General features: G+C 41.9%; 1 protein-coding gene and 1 long non-coding RNA gene across 11 annotated transcripts in view; one reads left to right on the top strand and one right to left on the bottom strand.

The window, feature by feature from the left end:
- The window catches only part of NUBPL (nucleotide binding protein like), a 157050-nt gene that overhangs the window by 94877 nt on the left and 39801 nt on the right, over positions 1–22372 (bottom strand). For 5 of the 10 annotated variants that reach the window (XM_039538840.1, XM_039538838.1, XM_039538841.1 and 2 more), the window contains 2 exons: positions 16511–16550; positions 16316–16406 (listed from right to left, as the gene is read on the bottom strand). The exons of 1 other annotated variant lie outside the window; for it this stretch is intronic. In XM_039538840.1, coding sequence (XP_039394774.1) covers positions 16316–16406; positions 16511–16550 — 131 coding nt within the window. Of the gene's footprint in view, positions 1–14271; positions 14330–16315; positions 16407–16510; positions 16551–18846; positions 18952–22372 lie in introns of those variants that run through there. 4 more of the 10 variants (XM_039538843.1, XM_039538845.1, XM_039538844.1 and 1 more) reach the window with 4 other exon arrangements.
- Positions 14144–22372, top strand: part of LOC120405311 — a 40617-nt gene continuing 32388 nt past the window's right edge. The window contains exon 1 of the long non-coding RNA XR_005598483.1: positions 14144–14198. This is a non-coding gene — a long non-coding RNA (uncharacterized LOC120405311). The remainder of the gene's footprint in view (positions 14199–22372) is intronic.

A 22372-nucleotide genomic window follows, 5' to 3' on the forward strand; every position in this document is an offset into this window, starting at 1 on the left:
CACAATACCCACTGCTTTTTTCAAATCCCCAGACAATTTATTGCGCAGGACAGTCTGGTGAATGATGCAGTGAAGTGTATTTAATTATGAGAGTATTGCTGCCAAACGTGAAGCAAAGCCCTTCACTTTCCCTGTCAGAGCAGGACCTTCGTCTGTAACAAGCAAGTTTACTTTCTGCAGATCTAAACCTTTTTTTTTTTCCTTCCAAAAAAGCCTTACCCTTTTCAAAAATGATCTCCCCTATGGTGTAGGTTTCTAATAGTATTAAGCACAAAAATTCTTCTTTGAAAATGTCATCATCATAAAATCTAACAAACAACACTAGCTAGGCAGTGTTATTTAAATCATTTGATTTGTCCATTGCAACAGACATGTTTGGCTTTTTTTTTTTTAAATTAGAAACAGTGCTGACAAACAATCCTCGTAAAATATTTCCAATCAGACAGGGAAACTTGCTTCACACGGTTCACAATGTCATCTTTGTTTTTATGTCTGGCAGAAAGCTCTTCCAGCATTTCCAACGTGAACTCCTTTACAAGCTCAGTATCCAGGAAAGGCTTTTTCTTTTTTGCTAGTACCAACATTTTGAAGAGAAGCAGCTGTTGCTTTTTCCTGTACAGTCACTGATGTTGTGAGAATGATATTTGAAGTGTGTGATATAAACATTTCAAGTTTTCAATTTTGTCATGTCCTGCAACTCTGACAGGAGGCAAGGCCACATTGAAGTTACTGTGCTTTGATTCAAAGTGGCACCTCACATTGATGACCTTACAGACCCACAGGTTTTGCATTTAAATGAAATGGCATAATAGAAAGAGAATCCACTGTCCAGTTTGGGTTAAAAGCTCTGTTTTCGCTGTCAACTTTGCGATGGTTACTCCCACTCACATTCCTTTTTGGCTCCATTTCCATCACTAATGAAAAAATGGGTAGCATCCTAGCTCAATTTTAGCTAATGCTATCACGAAAATGTAAGATCCAGTAAGTAGTGCTTAATTTGTTCAGAAGCTTACTGGAGCTGAGCCCCGGCACCTTTCATTACAAATTAAGCACTGCCAGTAAGTTACTTACTAAGGAATTAATAGGCAAGTGATAAGCAGCATATCACTGTTCGTGACTTTAATTATAAACACTTTTTAAGGTGATCTGGCGGGCCAGAGGAAGTCTTGGCAGGCCACATTTGGTTCACGGGCTGCCTATTGAATATCACTGCTTGAGAGGAATTAAGCTTGTTGGTCCTCTGGGGTAGGTCTACACAAGGATAAAAGACCCGCAGCACAGCCACAGCTGGCCCAGGTCAGCTGACTCGGGCTCCCAGGACTCAAGCTATGCAACCGATCCTCCACCCTCACAGAATCCCAGAACTTGGGCTCCAACCCGAGTCCGAATGCCTGCACGGCGATTTTTCATCCTGGAGCCCAAGTCAGCGGACCCAAGACAGCCACTGTTTTTTTTTATCCCTGTGTAGACATAATCCATCTTTCTGAGACTAAGAGTAACAATTTTAATATCATAGTCAATATAAATAAAAAATAGTTAGTAACCTTCCGTAACTGCTGTTCTTCGAGATGTGTTGCTCATGTCCATTCCACATTAGGTGTGAACACACCGCTTGCACCACTGCCGAAGAGTTGTCCCTTAGTGGTATCCATCGACCTGGCTCTAGCACCGGTATAAGGGGTGCCGCCGGTCACACACCCTCTCAGTTGCTTCTTGCCAGTCAACTCCGTCAGAGGGGCACACAGGTGAGTCATGGAATGGACATGAGCAACACATCTCAAAGAACAACAGTTATGGAAGGCTGGTAACTGTTTTTTATTCTTCAAGTACTTGCTTATGTCCATTCCACATTAGGTGACTCACAAATAGTACCTCAGGAGGTGGCCTCTGAGTCCATGAACATTCTGACTGCAACACTGCTCTGCCAAACCTGGCATCATCTGGAGCCCGTTGGGTGATGGCGTCTGCTCCGAGAATAATGAGGAGCCTTCAAAGGGGAGGTCCTGGATGGATTCCTGGACCTTATGAGGAAGTCCCGAGGATTGGAGCCAAGAGCATCATCTCATGGTGACAGCAAAGGCCATTCTCCTGGCTGCCACATTGGCAGCATCCAGAGCAGCATGAAGAGAGGTCCTAGCCACATTCTTACCTTCCTCCAAGAGGATAGAAAATTCCTGCCTTGAGTCCTGAGGCAGAGAGTCCTTAAATTTTGCTAAGGAGTCCCATACATTGTAGTCGTATCCCCCCAGTAAGGCTTTCTGGTTAGAGATATGCAGCTGTGGGTTACCCATTGAATAAGCTTTCCTCCCAAACCAGTGCAGTTTTTGTGCATCCTTTTGTTTGGGGGTAGTGCTTATCTGGCCCTGCCTGTCCCTCTCGTTGGCTGCTGACACAACAAAGGACCCTGGAGAAGGGTGGGAGTACAAGTACTCATACCCACTTGCTGACAAAGAATATTTCTTTTCTTCCCTCTTTGAGGTGAGAGGCAGACAAGGAGTTTGCCACAGAGTCTTGACTGGACCCATTACAGCCTCATTAATATCTAAAGCCACTTTGGAGGGAACTGCTGCAGCCAGAATGTCAATAAGGCTGTGGGATGATTCCTTAAGATCTCAATCTCCAGCCCCAGGTTAGCTGCTATCCGCTTCAGAACGTCCTGATGGGCCCTGAAATCATCCTGTGGAAGCGAGCTACTCAGCCCCAAGATGGCCTCATCTCAGGAGGAGGAGGAGGAGGAGAAGATTGGCTCCTTCCTCTTCCTCAGCCTCAATTACATCCACGGGAGCCACATCCTGAACATCAGTAACAGGGTTGGAAAAGGAGTCATGGTCCAGTGCGGAGTGGGAAGAGATGGTAGGCCGCCTCTCAAAAAACACCTAGTATGATCGATGGGAGGGAGAACCCGGTACCAGGGGGAAACCCCCAGGGTTCCAGTATAGCCACTGCATAGGCCACTGACCTGTTGGCCAGGTGCTGGTGGGGGACCTTCACAAAGGCCAGGTGGTACATAGGCTGCGCACCAGTGGTGGCCCTTAGGCTGAACATAGGGTTCCCCTTTGGACTCAGAAGAAGAGTCCTCCCTCAGTGACCACAGTGGAGCCTTCTCTGCCTCCATTTGGTGCTGGGAGTCCAGGGACCGATGGTGGACCGGAGATGGTCGTGACAACAGTATCAGGAGCAGCTTGCCCCTAGAAAGTCCGGGGGGGCCTGGTGCAGGGAAGGAGCTCGAAGCTCCATGCTCCTTCATACTCAAGGACATCATAGCCAGTGGCTGTCCCGTCAGAGTCAGGGGAACTGGGAGTTAAAGTAAGTCTCTGGCCACTGCAAAACCCTCCGGGGTTGATGGAACCACTAGACTGCTGGTGCCTCAGTGCCTTATGGGTGTTGGCAGAGGGTCTCGCAGCAGACTCGCTCTGACTGGAGTCAACAGTGCCCCTATAGAACTGGGGGTGGAGGAGTTGGAGGAGTAGCCCAGTGCAGCTCACGCTCTGCTGCTTTCCTCATGTTTGTCCTTCTGCATCAGCAAGTGCCCTGTGTCGGTGCTTCTTCCACAGCACTGGAGATGATGAATGGTGCTGGGAAGAGCACAGTGCTGGAGGAGTGTTTTGCACTGAGGCCGAAGTGCTTGGTGCAAAATTAGAGTGGGTTGGCTCTGATGTCGGTCTGAGACCGGCTTCCATTAGAATAGTCTTCAGTCTTATTTCTCTATCTTTTTTGTGTGAGGTCTAAAGTCTGAACAAATCTGGCACTTGCCCTCACATGAGTTACTCCCAAGCACTTCAAGCAGCTGGAGAGCTGGTCACTCACAGGAATAGATTTGCTGCAAGAGGCACAAGGTTTGAACTCCAGGGACTAGGGCATGCCCAGGCCCTTGGGTGAAGAGAGTCCCTCAATGATAGGGACTATCTACTTACATTATTTACACTAATGCTAACTACAATATCTATATACACTAAAACTATACTTAAAACTAACAAACTATGAATCAGATTCCACTGAGAAGAAGCCTTGCCGAAGGAAGAAGGGTCGTTCCAGCAACCGTCACAGGGAGGTAAAAAGGATCTGAGAGGGTTCCTGGCCACCAGCACCCCTTATACCGGCGCATGAGCATGTGGCACCATGGGGTGCAAGAGCCAGCCCCACGAATACTACCAAGGGAAAAATCTCTGGAAACAGTGCACATGGCAGGCAAACACCTAATGTAGAATGGACATGAGCAAGCACTCGAAGCAGAACCACAGATAAATGAAGTAAGCAATTCTTTGTAACAGCTACCTTTAAAGCCATGGCTACACTTGCAGGTGTGCAGCACTGGGAGTTACAGCTGTCTTCGTACAGCTGTGTAGGGAAAGCGCTGGTGTGTGGCCACACTGACAGCTACCAGCACTGCAGTGTGGCCACATTTGCAGCGGTGTTGGGAGTGGTGCATTATGGGCAGCTATCCCAGCGTTCAAGTGGCTGCAACGTGCTTTTCAAAAGAGGGGGGTGGGGTGGAGTGTGACAGGGAGCGTGGGGGAGACAGAGAGAGTGGATTTTTGGAGCCGACACTGTGTGTCAGCTCCCTGCCTTGCAAGTTCTAAGGACTGGAAGATACACAGCACCAACCTTCAATCATTTTAAAACTTTCAACCCCTTCCCCCATCCCCCTCTTATTCACTAAATGCAAATAGCCTTCAGACCACATAAGCAGCTGTTTCAAAACGGACCCCCGCTCCCCCCACTTCTCTCCTCAAGCAAACACAAGCAAACACTAGCTGTGCACATTCCAAAGGAATTCCCCTGCTTGCCTCTGCTCCAGCAAACAGTAGCTGTGTTTGTTTTTTAGATAAGCAGCTCCGGGAGCCCGGAGTTCACAACAAAACAAAGAGAGGCATCACAACAAAACAAAGAATGTTATCTGGTACTTAAAGCATTTTGGGAAGGTTCCGGAGGTCAGTTACAGCTTACTACGATTCATCACTGTTTACACTTGCTCCCCAGTGCTGCATCACCAGCGCTGCACTCATTATACCTGAGGCAGATCAGGTGTACGGCCAGCACTGCAGCCAGGGAGATGCAGCACTGGATGTGCCTTGCAGGTGTGGACAGTTACTAAGTTGCTGCACTGTAAACCCACCACCAGTGCTGCAACTCTCCAGTGTAGCCAAGCCCTAAGTAATGAGCAGATTCTCTTTTACTGACATCAGGACAGACAACGGCCTTATAGACCCTAATGATAAAATTAAGTACTCTGGTTTGCTTCCCTTCACCTCCCCACCTACTTTATATAAAGATTCACTAATGACTCACAAAAAACTTTGGAATTCTAAACAATGCTATATATGTCTTATTTTCTGTGGGTCATTTGTACATGTGCACGAAAAACCAGGTGCAGCCTGCAGGCTTTTGGCAAATTCTCATGGCAGCCCTCACTGCTGCAAAGTTTGTGCACGACTGACTTGGGGTACTGAACATGATACACCTATATGAAGTATTTAATACAATCTCACCTTTTCTGAAAAAAGCACAAATATATGTAAATGAACAAACTTATGTGCAGCGAAGACTTGTCTGTAGTGTTCCATTCTTATACGTCAGTTTGGATAAAAAACCAATAAAAAGGCACCTCACATCACTAAAGCTGCTACTGTTTTACTGTTCTAAAGAAAAGTAGCATCTTAGACACAAAGAAGTAAGTTAAGACAGCAAAACTTTCATCCGGATTGACAATTTCTATATCAAGTTTCAGCACAAGATAATTCAAAACAGGCAAGTCAAATTCTGGGAAAATAAAAAAGTCAGGGTTTATTATGGAAATGCTGGCAGAGCTTTCATTATAATGATAATTGGTAAGACTACTATATTTTATAACTGTATATAGCACAGCAAGTATGAGGACTAAGTAAAATGTAAAAATGTCTCTGTAGTTTATAACATAAAGGGAGCTCTATGTGGGTCTATAAAATCTGACCAAAATAAAATGTGATTTGATAGGAAAAGAAACTCAGTGCTGTGGAGGAAGAATAGTCTGGAGATCTGCATCCTGTTATTACACCAACTCTGCCTCAATTTTACCATCTGTAAAATGGAGAAAGTACATGAACGTTAGGTGGCTGAAGTCAAGCTTACAAAACACTTTGAAATCCTCTAATGGAAGATGCTGCAGAGACGCAAACTATTATAATGAGAAGCAGAACTGAATAGAAGGCAACATTAAGAAATCAGCACTTGGCAATATATACTTAAGATCAAAAAGTGATATGTTAAAGTATGAGAAATATTAAACTTAGTTACTTCTCTGACCACCTTACCTCTTTCAGGACTGCCCCATCTTTCCCCTGAATTTTTCTGTCAACCTGGCCATTGCCATGCAGGGAACTGGATTACCCAGGTTGACAGAAAAACCTCTTTGTGACACTGGTAGACTAGGTACCAGCTCATACCAAGGTCCCTAGGCCTCACTGAACACTCAAATGCATAGCTGGAAACGAGTCTGGCTCACCTGCATGGTAGCATTATCAAAACAGATAGAGTTAAAACAATGTGTTTAGTATTTAGGCTTTATGGAAGGCTTGTAGGATGCTGCATGTATCAATCCTACTTATAATATCTGTATCCTGTGTTATAAGGTAATGTTTAAATGTTTTCTCTGTTAACTATAAAAATGCTTAAGACTGTGAATTCCCCCAGTCAGGCAAGTGTGCAGTATTAGTTCACTCCAAGAGGTGTTATCTCCTGCCCAGGAAGGACTACTGAATCCAAATGGGCCATTGTGGAACAAAGACTTTGTTGATTGCTCCCCCACCCACCCATGAAAAGGTGATATGCAGACACTCTCATCCCATCAGCCTGGATTCTGAGGTGAGGGGGGATAAAAATCCCTGACAAGAATAACCTTGATCTTTTATGCTGTCTGGTTTTTCAGGGGCAAACATTCCTAAACATAAGCAAGAGATCCCCATGCTGTTTGGCATGGGTCAGCCTTAAAGGACACATAGAGCTGCTTATTACAGAAGCTTATATTAGCTTTTTAGATCTAAGACTGTAACTCATTTGTGTAAGTTTCCTGTTTTAACCTTGTAAATAGCTCTCTCATTTCTTTCTTAGTTAATAAATCTTTAGTTAGTTTATTACAGAATTGGCTACAGGTGGTGTCTTTGGGTTGAGATCTGAGTACAACTGACCAGGGGTAAATGTCTGGTCCTTTGGGACTGCGAGTAAACTGAATAAAATTGGGATGATTTTTGGATTAAAGTGACCACCTATCACATAGACCTGGGTCGCAAGATAGTCCCATTGAGCGTTCCAGTCTATCTGTGACTCCACTGTAAGACTCTTACCGTGTGTCTACACAGCAACTGGCCACCTGAAGCTGGCCAGCTGACTTGGGCTCAGAGGTCTCAGAGCTGTTTCACTGCTGTGTAGGACTTCTGGGCTCAGGCTGGAGTCCGGGCTCTGGGACCCTGCAAGGTGGGAGGGTCCCAGAGCTCAGGCTCCAGCCTGAGGCACGAAGTCTGCACAGCAAGGAAACAGCCCTATAGCCTGAGCCCTGCAAACCCAAGTTGGTTAGCATGGGCCAGCTGTGGGTTTTATGTGCCGTAGAGACATACCTTCATAGTGCTTTAGGAGGTCTCACTTGTTACTGGGTGGTGAAATCTAAATTATAGAACATATAAACAGTTTGGGGTTTCTGCCTTGAGGTTGGCACTCACAGTCATGAGCCATTCCAAACAGCATGACACCCTTCCATCAACATAGGAAGCATTTGCACTACGCTGCTACAGCAGCATAGCTACAGCTGTACCACCAGAGCCCCTGTAGCGTAGACGGCTTTGGCTTGTTGCCCTTTGTCTTTTTCTCCAGATTTACGGATTCCTTTACATCCTACTTGAACCTCTCTTTTAAAATATTATAATTTGTAAGATTTGTTCTCCATGGGTGACTCTTATTTATTTTAACCTTAATTTCTCCTTTCCATCATCTTAATATTCTCTGTTTGTCCCAATTTAGATAGTAAAATTTTCAGGGCAGGGACTGTACTTTTAATCTGTGTAAGAGACCATTAAGGGGTGGTGGTGGTAGTAGTAGTAATATGAATCATTAGATTATATAAATAATTTGCATTACACACTCTGGGACCCTACAATACAAAACTTACTATGGACTCCAGAGAATACATAAGAACAACCATACTGGGTCAGACCAGAGGTCCATCTAACCCAACATCCTGCTTCCGACAGTGGCCAATGCCAGGTGACCCCGAGGGAAAGAACAGAACAGGTATTCATCAAGTGATCAATCCCCTGTCACCCATTCCCAGCTTCTGGCAAACAGAGACTAGGGACACCATCCCTGTCCATTCTGGCTAATAGCCATTGATGGACCTATCCTCCATGAACTTATCTAGTTCTTTTTTGAACCCTTTTATAGTCTTGGCCTTCACAACATCCTCTGGCAAAGAGTTCCATGGATAGACTGTGCATTGTGTGAAAAAATACTTCCTTTTGTTTGTTTTAAACCTGCTGCCTATTAATTTCATTTGGTGGCCCCTAGTTCTTGTGTTATGAGAAGGAGTAAATAACACTTCCTTATTTACTTTCTCCACACCAGTCATGATATTATAGAGCTCTATCATATCTCCCCCCTTAGTCATCTCTTTTCCAAGCTGAAGTCGTCTCTTTTCCAGTCTTATTAATCTCTCCTCATATGGCAGCCATTCCAAACCCCTAATCAGTTTTGTTGCCCCTTTTCTGAAACTTTTCAAATTCCAATATACCTTTTTTGAAATGGGGAAACCACATCTGCATGCAGTATTCAAGATGTGAGCATACCATGGATTTATATAGAGGCAATGTGGTATTTTCTGTCTTATTAGCTATCCCTTTCTTAATGATTCCTAACATTCTGTTCACTTTTTGACTGCCACTACACATTGAGTAGATGTTTTCAGAGCACCATATACAAGGACTCCAAGATCTCTTTCTTGAGTGGTAACAGCCAATTTAGACCACATCATTTTATATGTATAGAATGCTATATTGCAGTTGGGCAGTGTTTTGGGAAAGCAGTTCACACCTTTTCATGTCCATCTTGCCATCAAGTAAAATTCATATAACAAAACTGATATTTTCCCACCCTCTTATCTTTAACATAGCGTTAGAGGGAGTCTAGCAAGTCAGACAGTCTTTCTGCCAGACTTCACTCACCCATACAATTAATTTAAAATTCTGTACTTTTTGTGTGGCTCAAATTTAGCAACCCACTAAGCATCTGACTGTCAGACATTGTCTTTTTCATTTCCTTTTCTCCCTCCTCCCTTTTTATAAAATAAAAACACACATATACACGCAAGCAGGCCATCTTATGTTAAAAACTATTTGCATCTCTTGCATTTAATATATATTAGAGATGGACCCAAACAACAAAGTTCAGATCTGGATTTAAACGTCTTCCAAGTCACAGATTTCATTTGGCCCTTCTCCTCTTTTCATAATAATGCAATTAAAGGGCTTGGTAACATGGCTATTAGGAACTTTAACATTGTACAAGTGTGATGGCACTGAAGAATTTTGAAGGGCCTGTTATATACGTTACTTATACTGTCCTGGAAGAGGGTAAGAATGAACTTAGCATTTCACTTGATGCTATGACAACACTGAAAGCATGGGATGCTTTAGTAACTAGAATCTCTGATTACTTTGGAAAGTTATGACTAACCAAAAATATTGCATGACTACTGTTATGTTAATGGAATGCACTGTAAGCAATATTTTGATCATCTCAACAAAACAATGACTGGTATTTATGTAAAAACAGACTTGAAATAATGTTATAACTGCAGAATGTCAACATGAATAGTAATTTGATAGGCAAAGGTATGTTCCCTTACTATACTAGAGTTTGCTTTGCTTTATTTTTTCCCCTACAATAAGAAACCACTGCTACTATAGCTATTACACATGTTTATTTCTCAATATGTTTGTAAAGCACTGTTGTGGGGTAGGTACAGGTCACAAAAGGCGAGAAGAAGGGAAAAAACTGTATAGCAGATGGTTAGGCCCCTCATTCATGACCCTATCAAATGTGGTAGTACAGCCTTGTGGCCAGTGTCAGTAAAGCAGCCCTTCCTCCCAGAGCAGCGGGGCCCCATGGCCAGAGTTAATAAGTGGCCAGAGTCAATAGAGTAGTCCACCCCTGTGGAATTGTGTGGCCTATTGGCCTGATGGGGAAGTGGGGTGCCACTTATCGGGGTGTGGTGCCCAGGGTAGTGGGACTCAGGCCCTCCCTGCTCCTCCGAGTCCCAGCCCAAGGCCCTGGTGGGGGTGGGGGTGCTCACCACTGAATCAGCAGGGATGCTCCCGAAACACACTGACTGGTTCCTCTGCTCACTCCCCTGGGCTTCTTCCTAACTTTTCTCCCTCAGCAATGCTCCACGGTTCCCCGGGGTCTCTGTGGTCCTCGAGTGGCATAGCTCCTGCCGGTGCGGCCTCTTCTCTGTGCTCGTCGGGCAGCCCAAAGTCCAACAAAGAGTGTTGGGTCTCTTGTATCTCCTCCAATGCGATATGTAGAGTCTCTCTCCTAGGCGCCTCATAAGGTGCTGAAAAGCCTTGAATCAGCTGCATAAGAAGGTGGGGGGGGAGCCACGACAGCCTCATCTGATGAAGAGGAAGATTTGTGGGAAGGCTCCTTTACTCAGTGGCTCTTTCACCCCTGTAACGTCTGCTGTGTAGAAAGACTAGAGGGCGGCAGTTGTGACTCTTGACTTGCCCTTTTATGAGATGGGACCCTGTAGAACTGGTCACCATAAGTGGCCCAGGGGTTTCAATAAGCTCACTTCAGTGGGTTGTAAGGAAAAGGGGCAGGACCCCGATATTGTCCTTGCCCTGCTAAATGTTTCGTCGTCAGAATGTACCCTGAGTGAAGGAGATTGGAAAGGGGAACCCTGTTTGGGCACATCTGAATCTGAGGAGGACTCATCTGCTGTGTCAAGGGGGCGGGGGGGGGGGGAGGGGAATGGTACCAGTGAAAGAGTCAGTAGTGGGAGCCAAAAGGGATCCTGTAATTGTATAGGTACCAGAAGCTGTTGATAAGAAGCTACTGGATGGTGTCAAGTTGATATTGTCCAGAAATGTGTCTGTGAACCCTCAAAGCGTTTATTAGGGACTGGAGGCCATGACAGTACCAGACAGCAAGACATCATTGAAGTTGGTCGCAGAGCATAAGTAGGCTCCTGCAGGTGAGAGGGTAGCAATGGGTAGTGTCTCTTGGTACCCCTCAGTAACAGTGACTCAGGCTCTTCCAGAAGCTGAAAGGGCACATGGGCCAAAAGACTGGCCAGTACCAGAGACTCTGGGTAGGAAACCCAGGGAGTCAGAATATCTAGTGGTACCAGAGACAATACTGAAGTACAATTGGTAAGTCCTTCATGTGTGATTGCTGGAGGCTGTAACAACAATGATGTAGGCCTAGCTCTGGAGTCCTTGCAGACACAGAATCTGGTGCCAATGTAGGTATCACTTCTTAGCCAGTACTGTGGTCTCAGTACTGGAGAGGACAGGCGCCTCAGCTGCGCCAATAAGGAAGACCAGAGACCAGATCAAAGGAGTGACTTTCCCTTTCCTTTATTCCATTCTGGGGAAGGGGCCTTCTCTTGTTTGCTAATCCTTGTAGAGAGACGATCATTTGAGCTCTCCAAGGATCTGATGTACAGAGGCCTGACTTGGATCCCATGAATCTCAGCAAGCACTCCATTAACAGAAGTCTGAGCCTGTCCTACCTAAATTTCTTAGATTTGCTCTTAAATCCTGAGCTGATCTTACATTTGGAGGGGATGGGAGACTCCTTGAGAAGCGAAGCCAGCTTGAATGTCCACCACTGCGAGGGAAAGATCTATGGGCAGGTCTGGCAGGTTTTGAAGACTAGGATCACGTGCATAAACTGCACTTGACACAACAGTTCAAATTCTCGAATCAAGCAAAAAAAAGGGGGGGGGGAACCCTCCTTTTCAAAAGCACAAATTGTGCTAAACCAAAAGTAAAGAAAGAAAAAAAAAGTAAGAAAATACAGAAATTTTAACTAGAGGTGTAGCAAGCCACGGGCTAGCTAGAGGACACCATAATGCTCTCTCTCAAGCTGCTGGCAGCTGAGAAAGAATTGGAGTGGTGGCAGGTCCATCTCTCCCTATATGCCCTCATTCTAGAGTATGAGGGCATCTAGGACACAGGCATAGACTCGCAGACACTGCTGATGAAAAAATCTCTCATCCTGACTGCACAGTTGCGCACATATCCTGACCTCTTGATGTGGTACACCCATAGAGACAATACTCTAAGAACAAAGCATTTTCTACACAGCAGCACCATTGTGACGGATAGAACTGCAGCTTCTCAGCCTGGGCATATGGCAAAAGGAGAGAGATACTGTATTTCAGGGTACATCTACACTTCATTTGGGAGCATGCTTCCCAGAACGAGCAGGCAAACACACATGCTAGCTCTGCTCAAGCTAACATAATAAAAATAGCAGCACGGCTCCAGCAGTACAGGTAGCAGCTCAGGTTAGCCTGCTGTAGTACAGACATAGCATAAGACCATCATCATATGTAAGCAAGACCAGCTAGAGAGAAAAACATCAGAAAGGACTATGGATGGTCTGAAATACTGAGCAACCTTGGACTCTCAGAAGTGGAGAGACCAGACTGCAGGAGTGGGGATGTCACAGAGGTTCTGTTATTTTGCAGAGCTGTAAGTCTCTGGTACGTTTTCAAAGGAAAATGACTGTGATTAAGGAATTTCTTTGTTAACCCCGTGTTCCTTAGTTTGCTGTCAAGTTGTTCCTGAGTGATCACAGCCTAGGGCAGGGCCATGAGAGAGAGTGTTTAAACAACTTTGGCGGTGGACCTTTGGAAGTCAGGGTCTGGGGTGGCTGAACTGTGGAGTCCCAGGTCCCAAGGACAGGTACAGAGAAGAGGTCTGCACCTGGGAGTGTGCCTTAGAGACTTAGAGCTCAAAATAGTGACTAGGAACTGCCCAGACCCAGTTAGCTTGGAAGCACATGGGGCCCTGTAATTAGATCCACTTGCAACATACAGGAAACATTATGGAGGGATAGTGGGCCGGGTTGTAACACCGATCACACTGTTCTGTTCTTGGTTCCGTTACATACTATGTATGAGACCCTTGGACAACCTATCTGTGTGTTCCTTATTTAAAATGGGTTTAACATTAGTTTCCCTACCTCAAAGGGTTGTTGTGAGGCTTAATGTTTACAAAGAATTTTGGAATGTGAGAGTGTAAGATGCTATACACGGTAAGTGCTAAGTATTATTAGGTTTCTCCAAGTAACAAAATCTACTTTACAAAAAATTGCATATCCGTGAACCTTAGAGGTTCCAAAAAATTTGGAAGAGACAGACAGAAGGTGGTTAAGTACCATCAATACTGTTGTCCAGCTCCATCAACACATGATGAATTTGCACCTTAGACCTTTTGATACCTCACTGGAATTTCTGAAGCACTGAACAGGTCCTGCAGAACAAGTTTATTTGTATATAAAAAAAGAAATAAGAGCTTGTTAAATGTACTTAATGGTGCAAAGCTATACACCGGAATGCATAAGTAGCTTTTATACTCTGAAACTGATAAAGAACATTAAACAGTATTACCTATTTTTAATGGGAAAGCCTATAAACTTTTTCTACTTTATGCCATAAACTGCATTAGCAGTCTCAGAGCTGGCTGAATTAATTATCTCAGAAACTTTACTTAATATTTTATCTCCTTGTCTGAATGTCTGAGAGCTCCTTAAACTCAATATATTATACTATAAACCTCGATTAAGAGAGTAATTTGGATTGTTTATCTGTAGCTGAAGGGGGAAAATGAGCTATTTCTTGAGGACCTGCTTTAAACTACTAAGAGATTAAGTGTGAATATAAACAACTAGAAGAATTTTTATCTCCTACGAAGGATCAAACCTCAGACTAAAAAATAATCCTGTTGAACAACAGTTAATGGCTGGAACTGATCAGTGATAGATTAAGAGAATTCAGGTCCTAGAGGGAGAGATTTAAGAACCTGTAAACATCACAATATAATTTCCAATGTGTGATGGAACACTACTATATTTAATAATAATATGGAATGTCTCTTTAACTTAGGTTAGACCACAGCTCTATCAGCCCTGCAGTTAAACTGATCTCAAGACTGACTAGTAATCATGTGAGTAGGAAAATTTATAACTTAAATGTATTAAAATAGCATGTGTCAAGGTGGATAATTTACTAAAAACTACTTGTGCACTGGAATCTACTGATGCTTCCTGTGATCTATGATTTTCTTTCTTCCTGGAAAGGAAGTCAACAATTTATTTTTATGGAGGATTAATGGGTGCCTAGTCCACACACACAAGAAAATTCTTGCCAAAAAACAAAAACCACTAGCAGTTTAAACCTGCTTCATTCAAACACAAAATTCCATTGTCAAGGAAATCACTAATGCCCCCATAGTCAAGGAACTATGCCTCATTCCTACTGAAGAATCTGCTGGAGTGCAACTGCTTCTTTAGTTGCTAGGTAACAACCAACTCATTAGATGCCATTATCAGCACCCTGGAAAAGGGAACTGGCATCTGCTTCCCATTTGGAGATACCAGTGACTGAAATAATAGCAATGGTCTGACTGCCAAAAATCCTTGGTCTCCCAGGGACTGGTTTGCGAATAAAGCAGGTGCTGACTTCAGCATCATCTCTGAAGTTTTAGGTTATGTAGCTTTTGTGATCTTGACCAACACAGCATGCCAGGGGGATGGAGTTGCTGGTCCCAGTCATTGGCACATTATTAATGCAGAAAAATATCCTCCCCCTAAATTATGGCTTATCCGATTGGTGGGATGTTAATCACAAAGACCTATTGTGAAGCCTGTACTAGAAACAGAGGGGAAATCAACAGCACTAGGATGGGAACAGGCTGGGAATGAAATGATTTGCAGGAACTTCCTGAGGTCAGTCAGAATCCTTGCAGTCACCTAGCTGTATTTTTTAAATCCCTGAAATACATGTCAACAGTGAGCAATGTGGGCCACTATGCAAAAGCCTAAACATGTAGCCTTGATGCATTTCTTTTAGTTCATTAGTACATCACAGTTCCATTCATACAGAGAAGGGAAAATAGGTCTGTCAAGAAACAAAAAAGCCACCCAGCTTCCGAATGCCAAAACCAGAAAATGAATACATTAACTAATGATGTATTTGCATCACACAGAGACAATAGCTAATGATTTTCATGTAGTATACACGAGTACCCTATCAAAACACTCTGGGTGGTAGGTGAATAAACAAATATATAAAGAAAGTAGGTCCTAAAGACATGCATGGTTCCTTGTATTCATATTCAAATATCTACATCTGATTTAGTCAAATCTGAAAACACCATTTTCAAAAATAATATAAAACCCACAAAAAGAATAAGGAAAGATATAAACAGTGGAAATGAACACTTTAAGCATGCATGGCCCCTAGCACAGCCTTGTCTGAGGAGCATACTGAAATGCAGCAAGTTTTACTTTTCATCTTTCCTAATGTTTAGGTTCAATTCTCTAACCCTCGACAGGGTTGAAAGCCCACCATAGTTAAGTAGAAGATACCCACTTTTAAATTCTTCAACAAATAAACTCAATGTATAGGAACCAAAATGAAGGGAATACCCAGAGATTTTAATTCTTAACACAAAAAGTCTCAGCTCCTAACAACCATTCAAGAAAATTATGAGCAGTGCCACTAACGACACTGATATCCTTAGGACTACTCACAAGCTTAGAGTTAGGTATATGTTTAAGTATCTGACTGAAGCAGGGTCATTCTGAACACTGCTCCTACACTGGACTATTGTTCACAAGTGTCATTTCCACATTAGTGATATGCTTATTTTATTTATGCACATTCCTTGTTGTTGGTGTATTAATCCTGCAACTTTCAACTGGACATAAAGGAATAGATTTTCTAACAGTTAAGCACAACTCCCACCAAGTTTCAATGGGAGTTAAGTGCCATTTGAGTCTTTGAAATTTCCCCTGAAGTGACTGATATTAGGAAGAAAATAAATTACTATAAAGCATGTTTTCCCTTTTTCCTCAGACGCTTATGAATAATAGTACCTAAAAGGCAGTGCAAAACACTAAATCATGGAAAATGCACATTTGACACATTGTGAATGTGCAACACAAATTCAAACATTGCACACTAAGGGCATTTCTTTCAATAATTGCTCAACTTGGAGTTCAGCCTTCAATAGAGGTGCTTTTTTCTATCAAGCAAACAACATTTTAGGTAACGCCTTACCTGCCTCAACAATTTCTCTATAGCTGACATTACCATGAGTCCTCTCCACACAACTGGTGCAGTCTCTTCTACCAAGAAACCCATTGACATACTGAAACAATAAAGCAAAAATGTATCTTTCAAACATGATATAAAACAAAATTATCTGAAATAAATCTATAAAGTAGCTTGATTTAAAATAAAACATATGCTCACCATGCAATGCCATAGTTCTTAAGGGGTCTCATTAAGTTTTCTAAAATAGAAACAAAATTATTTGATTTTTAAAAAAACTAAGCAATTACTTTATATTCATAAATACATACTTCCTCACCTATTCTTACTGAGCTAGTTTTTCACCCAAATCAGCAATAGGAGTTGCCTCAGCGCCTTCAGTATTTTCTCCATCTAGCCACATTTTCAAAGTAGAATTATGCATGATGGTGAGTTTTCAGGCCCATCCCTTTCTTAGGAACTCAGGCCAGGTCTACACTACAAACTTACGTCAGTGTAACAGCATCGCTCACAGGTGTGAAAAAAATCCACACTTCTGAGCAACGTAGTTATACCTACCTAACACCCAGCATAGACAGTGCTATATTGACGGGAGAGCTTGTCCCATTGACATAGCTACCACCTCTCGCGGACGTGAATTAACTCTCCCGTCTGCTTCGTAGCATCTTCACTAAAGCACTACAGAAGCACCGTTTTTTAAGTGTAGATCTGCCCTCAATCTCTACTAGCTCAGGCTTCAACCTTCAGCTATATCTCTATTAGAGGGCATCAATACAAACTCAACCATGCCTTCTGCGACATCCTATGCAAAAAGAGAGATCAAGCCTTCGAGTGGTTTGCCTAGCATACCATGTGATCAATCATTTATATCTTATGTATTTCCTTTGTTGGCCTTCTACCAAAACCTGTAGGACTCGTTTATCACAAATTGTATATGGTGAGGACAGCAGGTCTATCTTAGAATGAATAGTTAAGATATGAATATAACCGATGACTGCAACACCCCGGTGTGACCCAGAGGCCCCTTGCCAAAGGTTCCTCTCTGTCCTTTGCAAACAACTCATCTCAGAACTGACAAGACCAAACATCTTACACAGTATTTATCCGCAAGGGTAACATGTAAGGTTTCTAGAGAAAGCTCATAACTTGTCAAGACTCAATCATTCTGATATGTGATACAAGTAATATTTATGGAACAATGTAACTACATTGAAAGTATGCTTTCAGATGTAAAAGTTAGTCATCATGGAATACGTGATGGCCAATTGGAGCAGGCGGGAGTTGTCACTCCTCCCTGCTTAGTCGGGTAAGTAATGCAAGTCTCTAGCCTTGCTCCATCCCAAGACTAGCAATGGTAAACCATCAGAGACAACTGCAATCAAAACTTCTTGGAGGTAAAAAGGAACATTATTACATACAAGATCTCCCTGTCTATGAAGACACACAAAAGACTGTTTCAGCGTAATACAGAGTGAGGAGAGGAAACACATGGTGGAAAAGGGGTGTTTTTCCATGAAAGTTTGGATCCTGGTTTAGGTGAAGCCAGCTAGTTCTGCAACAGACTGAACTTTGGGAATGAAAACCTACTTTATTAGAAGGGAAAGGTAACTATTAATAAATGTAGGCCCTAGTTCTCCGATCCTTCCACTCATAAAGTACTTCAAACAGGTTAATTATAAACAAACATCTTAGAAATGTGGGTCAGTTATGTTGTTTTACTAAAGTTGTTTAATATTTTCCTTTGGTGAGGAGAAAACAAAGCCTGGGCATAAAGCATAATAAACTACTGTAAGAAATGCAGCACCAGTGTTTATATTTCTCAATGTCTTTTCCCTCAAGTCTCTAAACAACATTTGTAATGCTTAAACTAGTTCGTTTATACTTGAGATCCTGTAGTGACTATAGATTTAACAGTGTATTCATGACTAAAAGTACTAATTCCTCTACCACAATATTTTTTTTTAAATAAAATTCATGCAGTAATCTTTCTACATGCATTTAAGAAAAACTGTAGCAGGCTAGTATTTGTTCAAAGTTTATACAGAAGCTTAGGGATCTACTCCACTGTGAACAAAAGCTTTCTGTAGAGCTCTTTATTAGCTGAGTTTATCATGATATGGGTCATTATTTCCCACCCTCTCACGTCTCCATGACATCTCATCACCCAAAACGCAAAAGACATTTGCTGCAAGACAAACTGTGTCATTGCAAACTGTGTCATTCACAATGCCAGTGAAGGAGTGAATGACATATTGCAGCATATACACTGTATTCGGTAACAAAAGCAATACTGACTATATGAGACATCAATTTAGTTAATATACTATCTGTACAGCAATTGGAACAGATTTTAAACCTTCCCCATTTGTAAAATCTTGAATAATTCTGGATCAAATGATTGTATGTAGACTGTATGATTTGGTACTGCAGTGACTGTAGATTCCTCCCCCACCATCTTAATTAGGATTCCAATTTCTACACCACCGTAAATAGTAATTCTCAGATGCTGTCAGTCTGAAGGAATGAGAAACACGTACTTGCTGCTTTCCTGGATCAAAAAGGAATTTCCAGTTACGTTCCAAGACTGACAGTCTGTCATGGTTTATCACAGAGGATTTTGGGCCAGGTAAAGGATCTGAAGACTCCAATCTATATGAGACTAAACAAAAAGAACTATAAAGGACTGAAGAAAACAGACATGAGGCTGTGGAAGTTAAAGGAAGATTTGACATTTTAGGACATAACTTTTCTAAGACTTTTGACAAGAGGGAGAGAAGTTAAAAAAAAAAGAGACAAAAGAATACAGATGTGTGAAGCCATTAATAGGGAAAAGAGTAAAAGAGGAAATATCACAGGCTTCAACACCATATCTGTTCAAGGCTCCTAACCATGAAGTACCTGAAAGGCCCAATTTCAAGCCACAATAGTGCTTGTCTCCTTGGATTATTTTATACTTTTTGGGAAAAATAAAAAGTGATTCCCAATGTTGAGGACGGCACCAAAACCTTCAAGGGAGTGCACTGTCCCTCTGACCTGCTACCTGCACATTCTACATGATGCTAGAGAGTGCTGCTCTCTGAACATGGCCCAATGGTCTCTATGGCAACATGCATGCAGTTATGCTGTCTAGTAGGGAAAAGATACAATACTGTATATAGTGACTGAACAGAACAGAACTGAAGATGAGACGAGAACAGAAGATATGGAGCAAATAGTAGAAAGCAAAATCATAAACAAAGGAAAACATGAAATTACAATAAAAAAAACAAGATATGCGCAAGAGAGAAAGTGGCAAGGTGGGCTGCAGCAAGTGTTCCAGGGCATGGCACAGGAGGACACAGGAGGCACCAATCAATCACAGAGGTGAAGAGTGCTGCACCCAAAGAGAGGTTAATCATCCAGTTACAAATTTTAAAAATCCAGCCATTGCTTTAGTTGCTTATGCCAGAAGGCCAAAATAGACTATGAGAAGTTAGACTAATTGAGACTTCAGGTTTAATTTCACACTATATCATCAATGTATATGTCAGGGGTCGGCAACCTTTCAGAAGAGGTGTGCCGAGTCTTCATTTATTCACTCTAATTTAAGGTTTCGCGTGCCAGTAATACATTTTAACGGTTTTAGAAGTCTCTTTCTATATGTCTACAATATATAACTAAACTATTGTTGTATGTAAAGTAAATAAGGTTTTTAAAATGTTTAAGAAGCTTCCTTTAAAATTAAATTAAAATGCAGAGCCCCCCAGACCAGTGGCCAGGACCCAGGCAGTGTGAGTGCCACTGAAAATCAGCCTGTGTGCTACCTTCGGCACGTGTGCCATAGGTTGCCTACCCCTGGTATATGTAGTACTGCCTCAAAAGGTACTGCAACTGGTATTTTCAGTTCTCTCACGAACAGTCTAGCTTGGACTAGGACTGCATAAGGAACCGAAGCGCTGCCATTATATCCTGCATTAACAGTGTTATTTGATATATACTCTAACATAATGAAAATAAATTACCAATGAAATAGTGTTATCCAACAATAATGTTCTCAAAGTGCAGTTCTCTTCTCAGAAGTGACTGTAGAAATAGGGACTTCCTTATTCAACAGATCTGCTCCTTGTATTTAGTCATATCAATGCACTTCAGTGACTAAAATAAGTTTTCACTCCATTCTCCTATTAGCTCTGCACAGACAACACAGCTAAGAAGAGCACACTGCTTCATCACCAACAGAATTGTTTCCCCAAGTTCCATTTACAGAGCTAGTTACACCTGTGCATTGCCAAGAAGGGCAACCAGGTGGCACAGAGGGCAGAATTTGTCCCACAGAATCTCTATTACTTATGTAGCTCAATGAGTAGGAAAGAACTCATACAATGCCATTTTCTAGGGAACAAACAATCCTTTTCATAACTATGAAACTATTAGCTCTCTACAAACACAGAAACAGTTTTCATTTTAAATCATGCTTTAAATAGTAATTCTCAGACATACTGTGTGCTGTCACTGCTAAATCCAATTAAAATTATAAAGCATTTTTTTTTCTTCCTTTTTAAGTTGAGCAGCAAATTTGAGAGTTCCTTACAAGGACTTCTTATGTTTCTCCAACCATTTGAGTAAGACTATGTATGTGGCATTGCTCAACTTTAGCTTCCTAATGATACACTAGTATATAATCCCCAAATGAAGTCTAAAGAAGTTATGAAATGTTAATTTTCTGAAATAATTAGGCTCATTTTTGAAATTTCATTTTAATGATTTTTTTGCCATTAGAAAACAGTAACAAACCATCAACCCTCATCACCAAAAACACAGAAAAGCTTAAAAAGAAGTTTACAATCCCTCCACAGCCCTTCCGCTTTACAACACAGCTCTTTTCCTCATCAACTCCTATTACATTAATTTTCTGGGGCTAAAAAGCAATTAATTCAGAATACATCAATTCAATTTTAAAGAGAGTTAAAAATAAAAGCAGAAAAACAGCTGCTTGCTGTAAGATTATGACACAAAAGTAGGTCTGGCATAAGTAGGGAAAATATGCTGAATTGGAACATGTATTAGTCAACTACATTTCAAAGTAGTGTTCATGTATGGTTTTGTACTAAAAGCACAAGATGAGTGAGTTCTCTGAAGCCACTACCTTCCATCAAGGGTGCCTTCCCTCCAATCATCAAAACTGATTCACCAAATAGCCTTGAGGTCTTTGTGGATCCAAAGCCTTTTTCTACCTGTAGCTGGCCAGAAGACAGAGTGTTATTCCATTAACCTGATTTGGCTACGGTGAACCACAAATTAGGGACCACTAAGACTGATTATTTAATTCACTGTATCTAAGAGGAATGAAGCTGACAACTCTGAAAACCTTCCACTTGATTCAAGATGCAGCATCCTACCTACTCAGCAGCAGATCACTCCTACATTTGGCTCTCTGCATAGCTCTATTTGCAGCACAGAATCAAATTCAAGGTTTTTGTCCAAATATTCAAAAGCCATTTACTGGATTAGCCCATGTTACCTGAAGAACTGACTACCTCCCTCTATACAACTATAGCTGCCCCAGTCAGTTAGTGCATTAGAAAGGTCAACAACAGTGAGAATTGTGAGGACAGTGGATAGTGCTTACCTACAATTGGACTGCAATTCTGAAACTAACTTTTATAACACATCAGACATCCCCACCTTCAGAACAAAATACAAAGCTCACTTATTTAACTTAGCTCTCTCAGAGAAAATAAATTCATTAACACACAAAGATAAAATTGATAGAAGAAAAGGAAACTGGAGATAAAGGTCCTGTTAAAAATATTTTTTAAGTTGTAATACCCTGAAATACCTTGGTGATAAGCATGGTATGAAAATGAAGGTAGGTAAATGGAGTTTTATTCCCAACTCTACCAAAAATTATTTTTTTAGATTTATTGAATGTCTTAGTTCTTTTTGTGCCACTTTAAGCAAGTCAGTCTTTATAGCCCAGATTCTCCAACTGTAAAGTGGCGTGAGGCTTAGAGAAACATTATCAACCTAAAAAAAATTTTAGACCGGTGTCATTTTTACTTCTTTATTGTTACTTTTAACACC

This window comes from Mauremys reevesii, linkage group 4 (genome assembly GCF_016161935.1).
Source record: "Mauremys reevesii isolate NIE-2019 linkage group 4, ASM1616193v1, whole genome shotgun sequence".
Taxonomy (NCBI): Eukaryota; Metazoa; Chordata; order Testudines; family Geoemydidae; genus Mauremys; species Mauremys reevesii.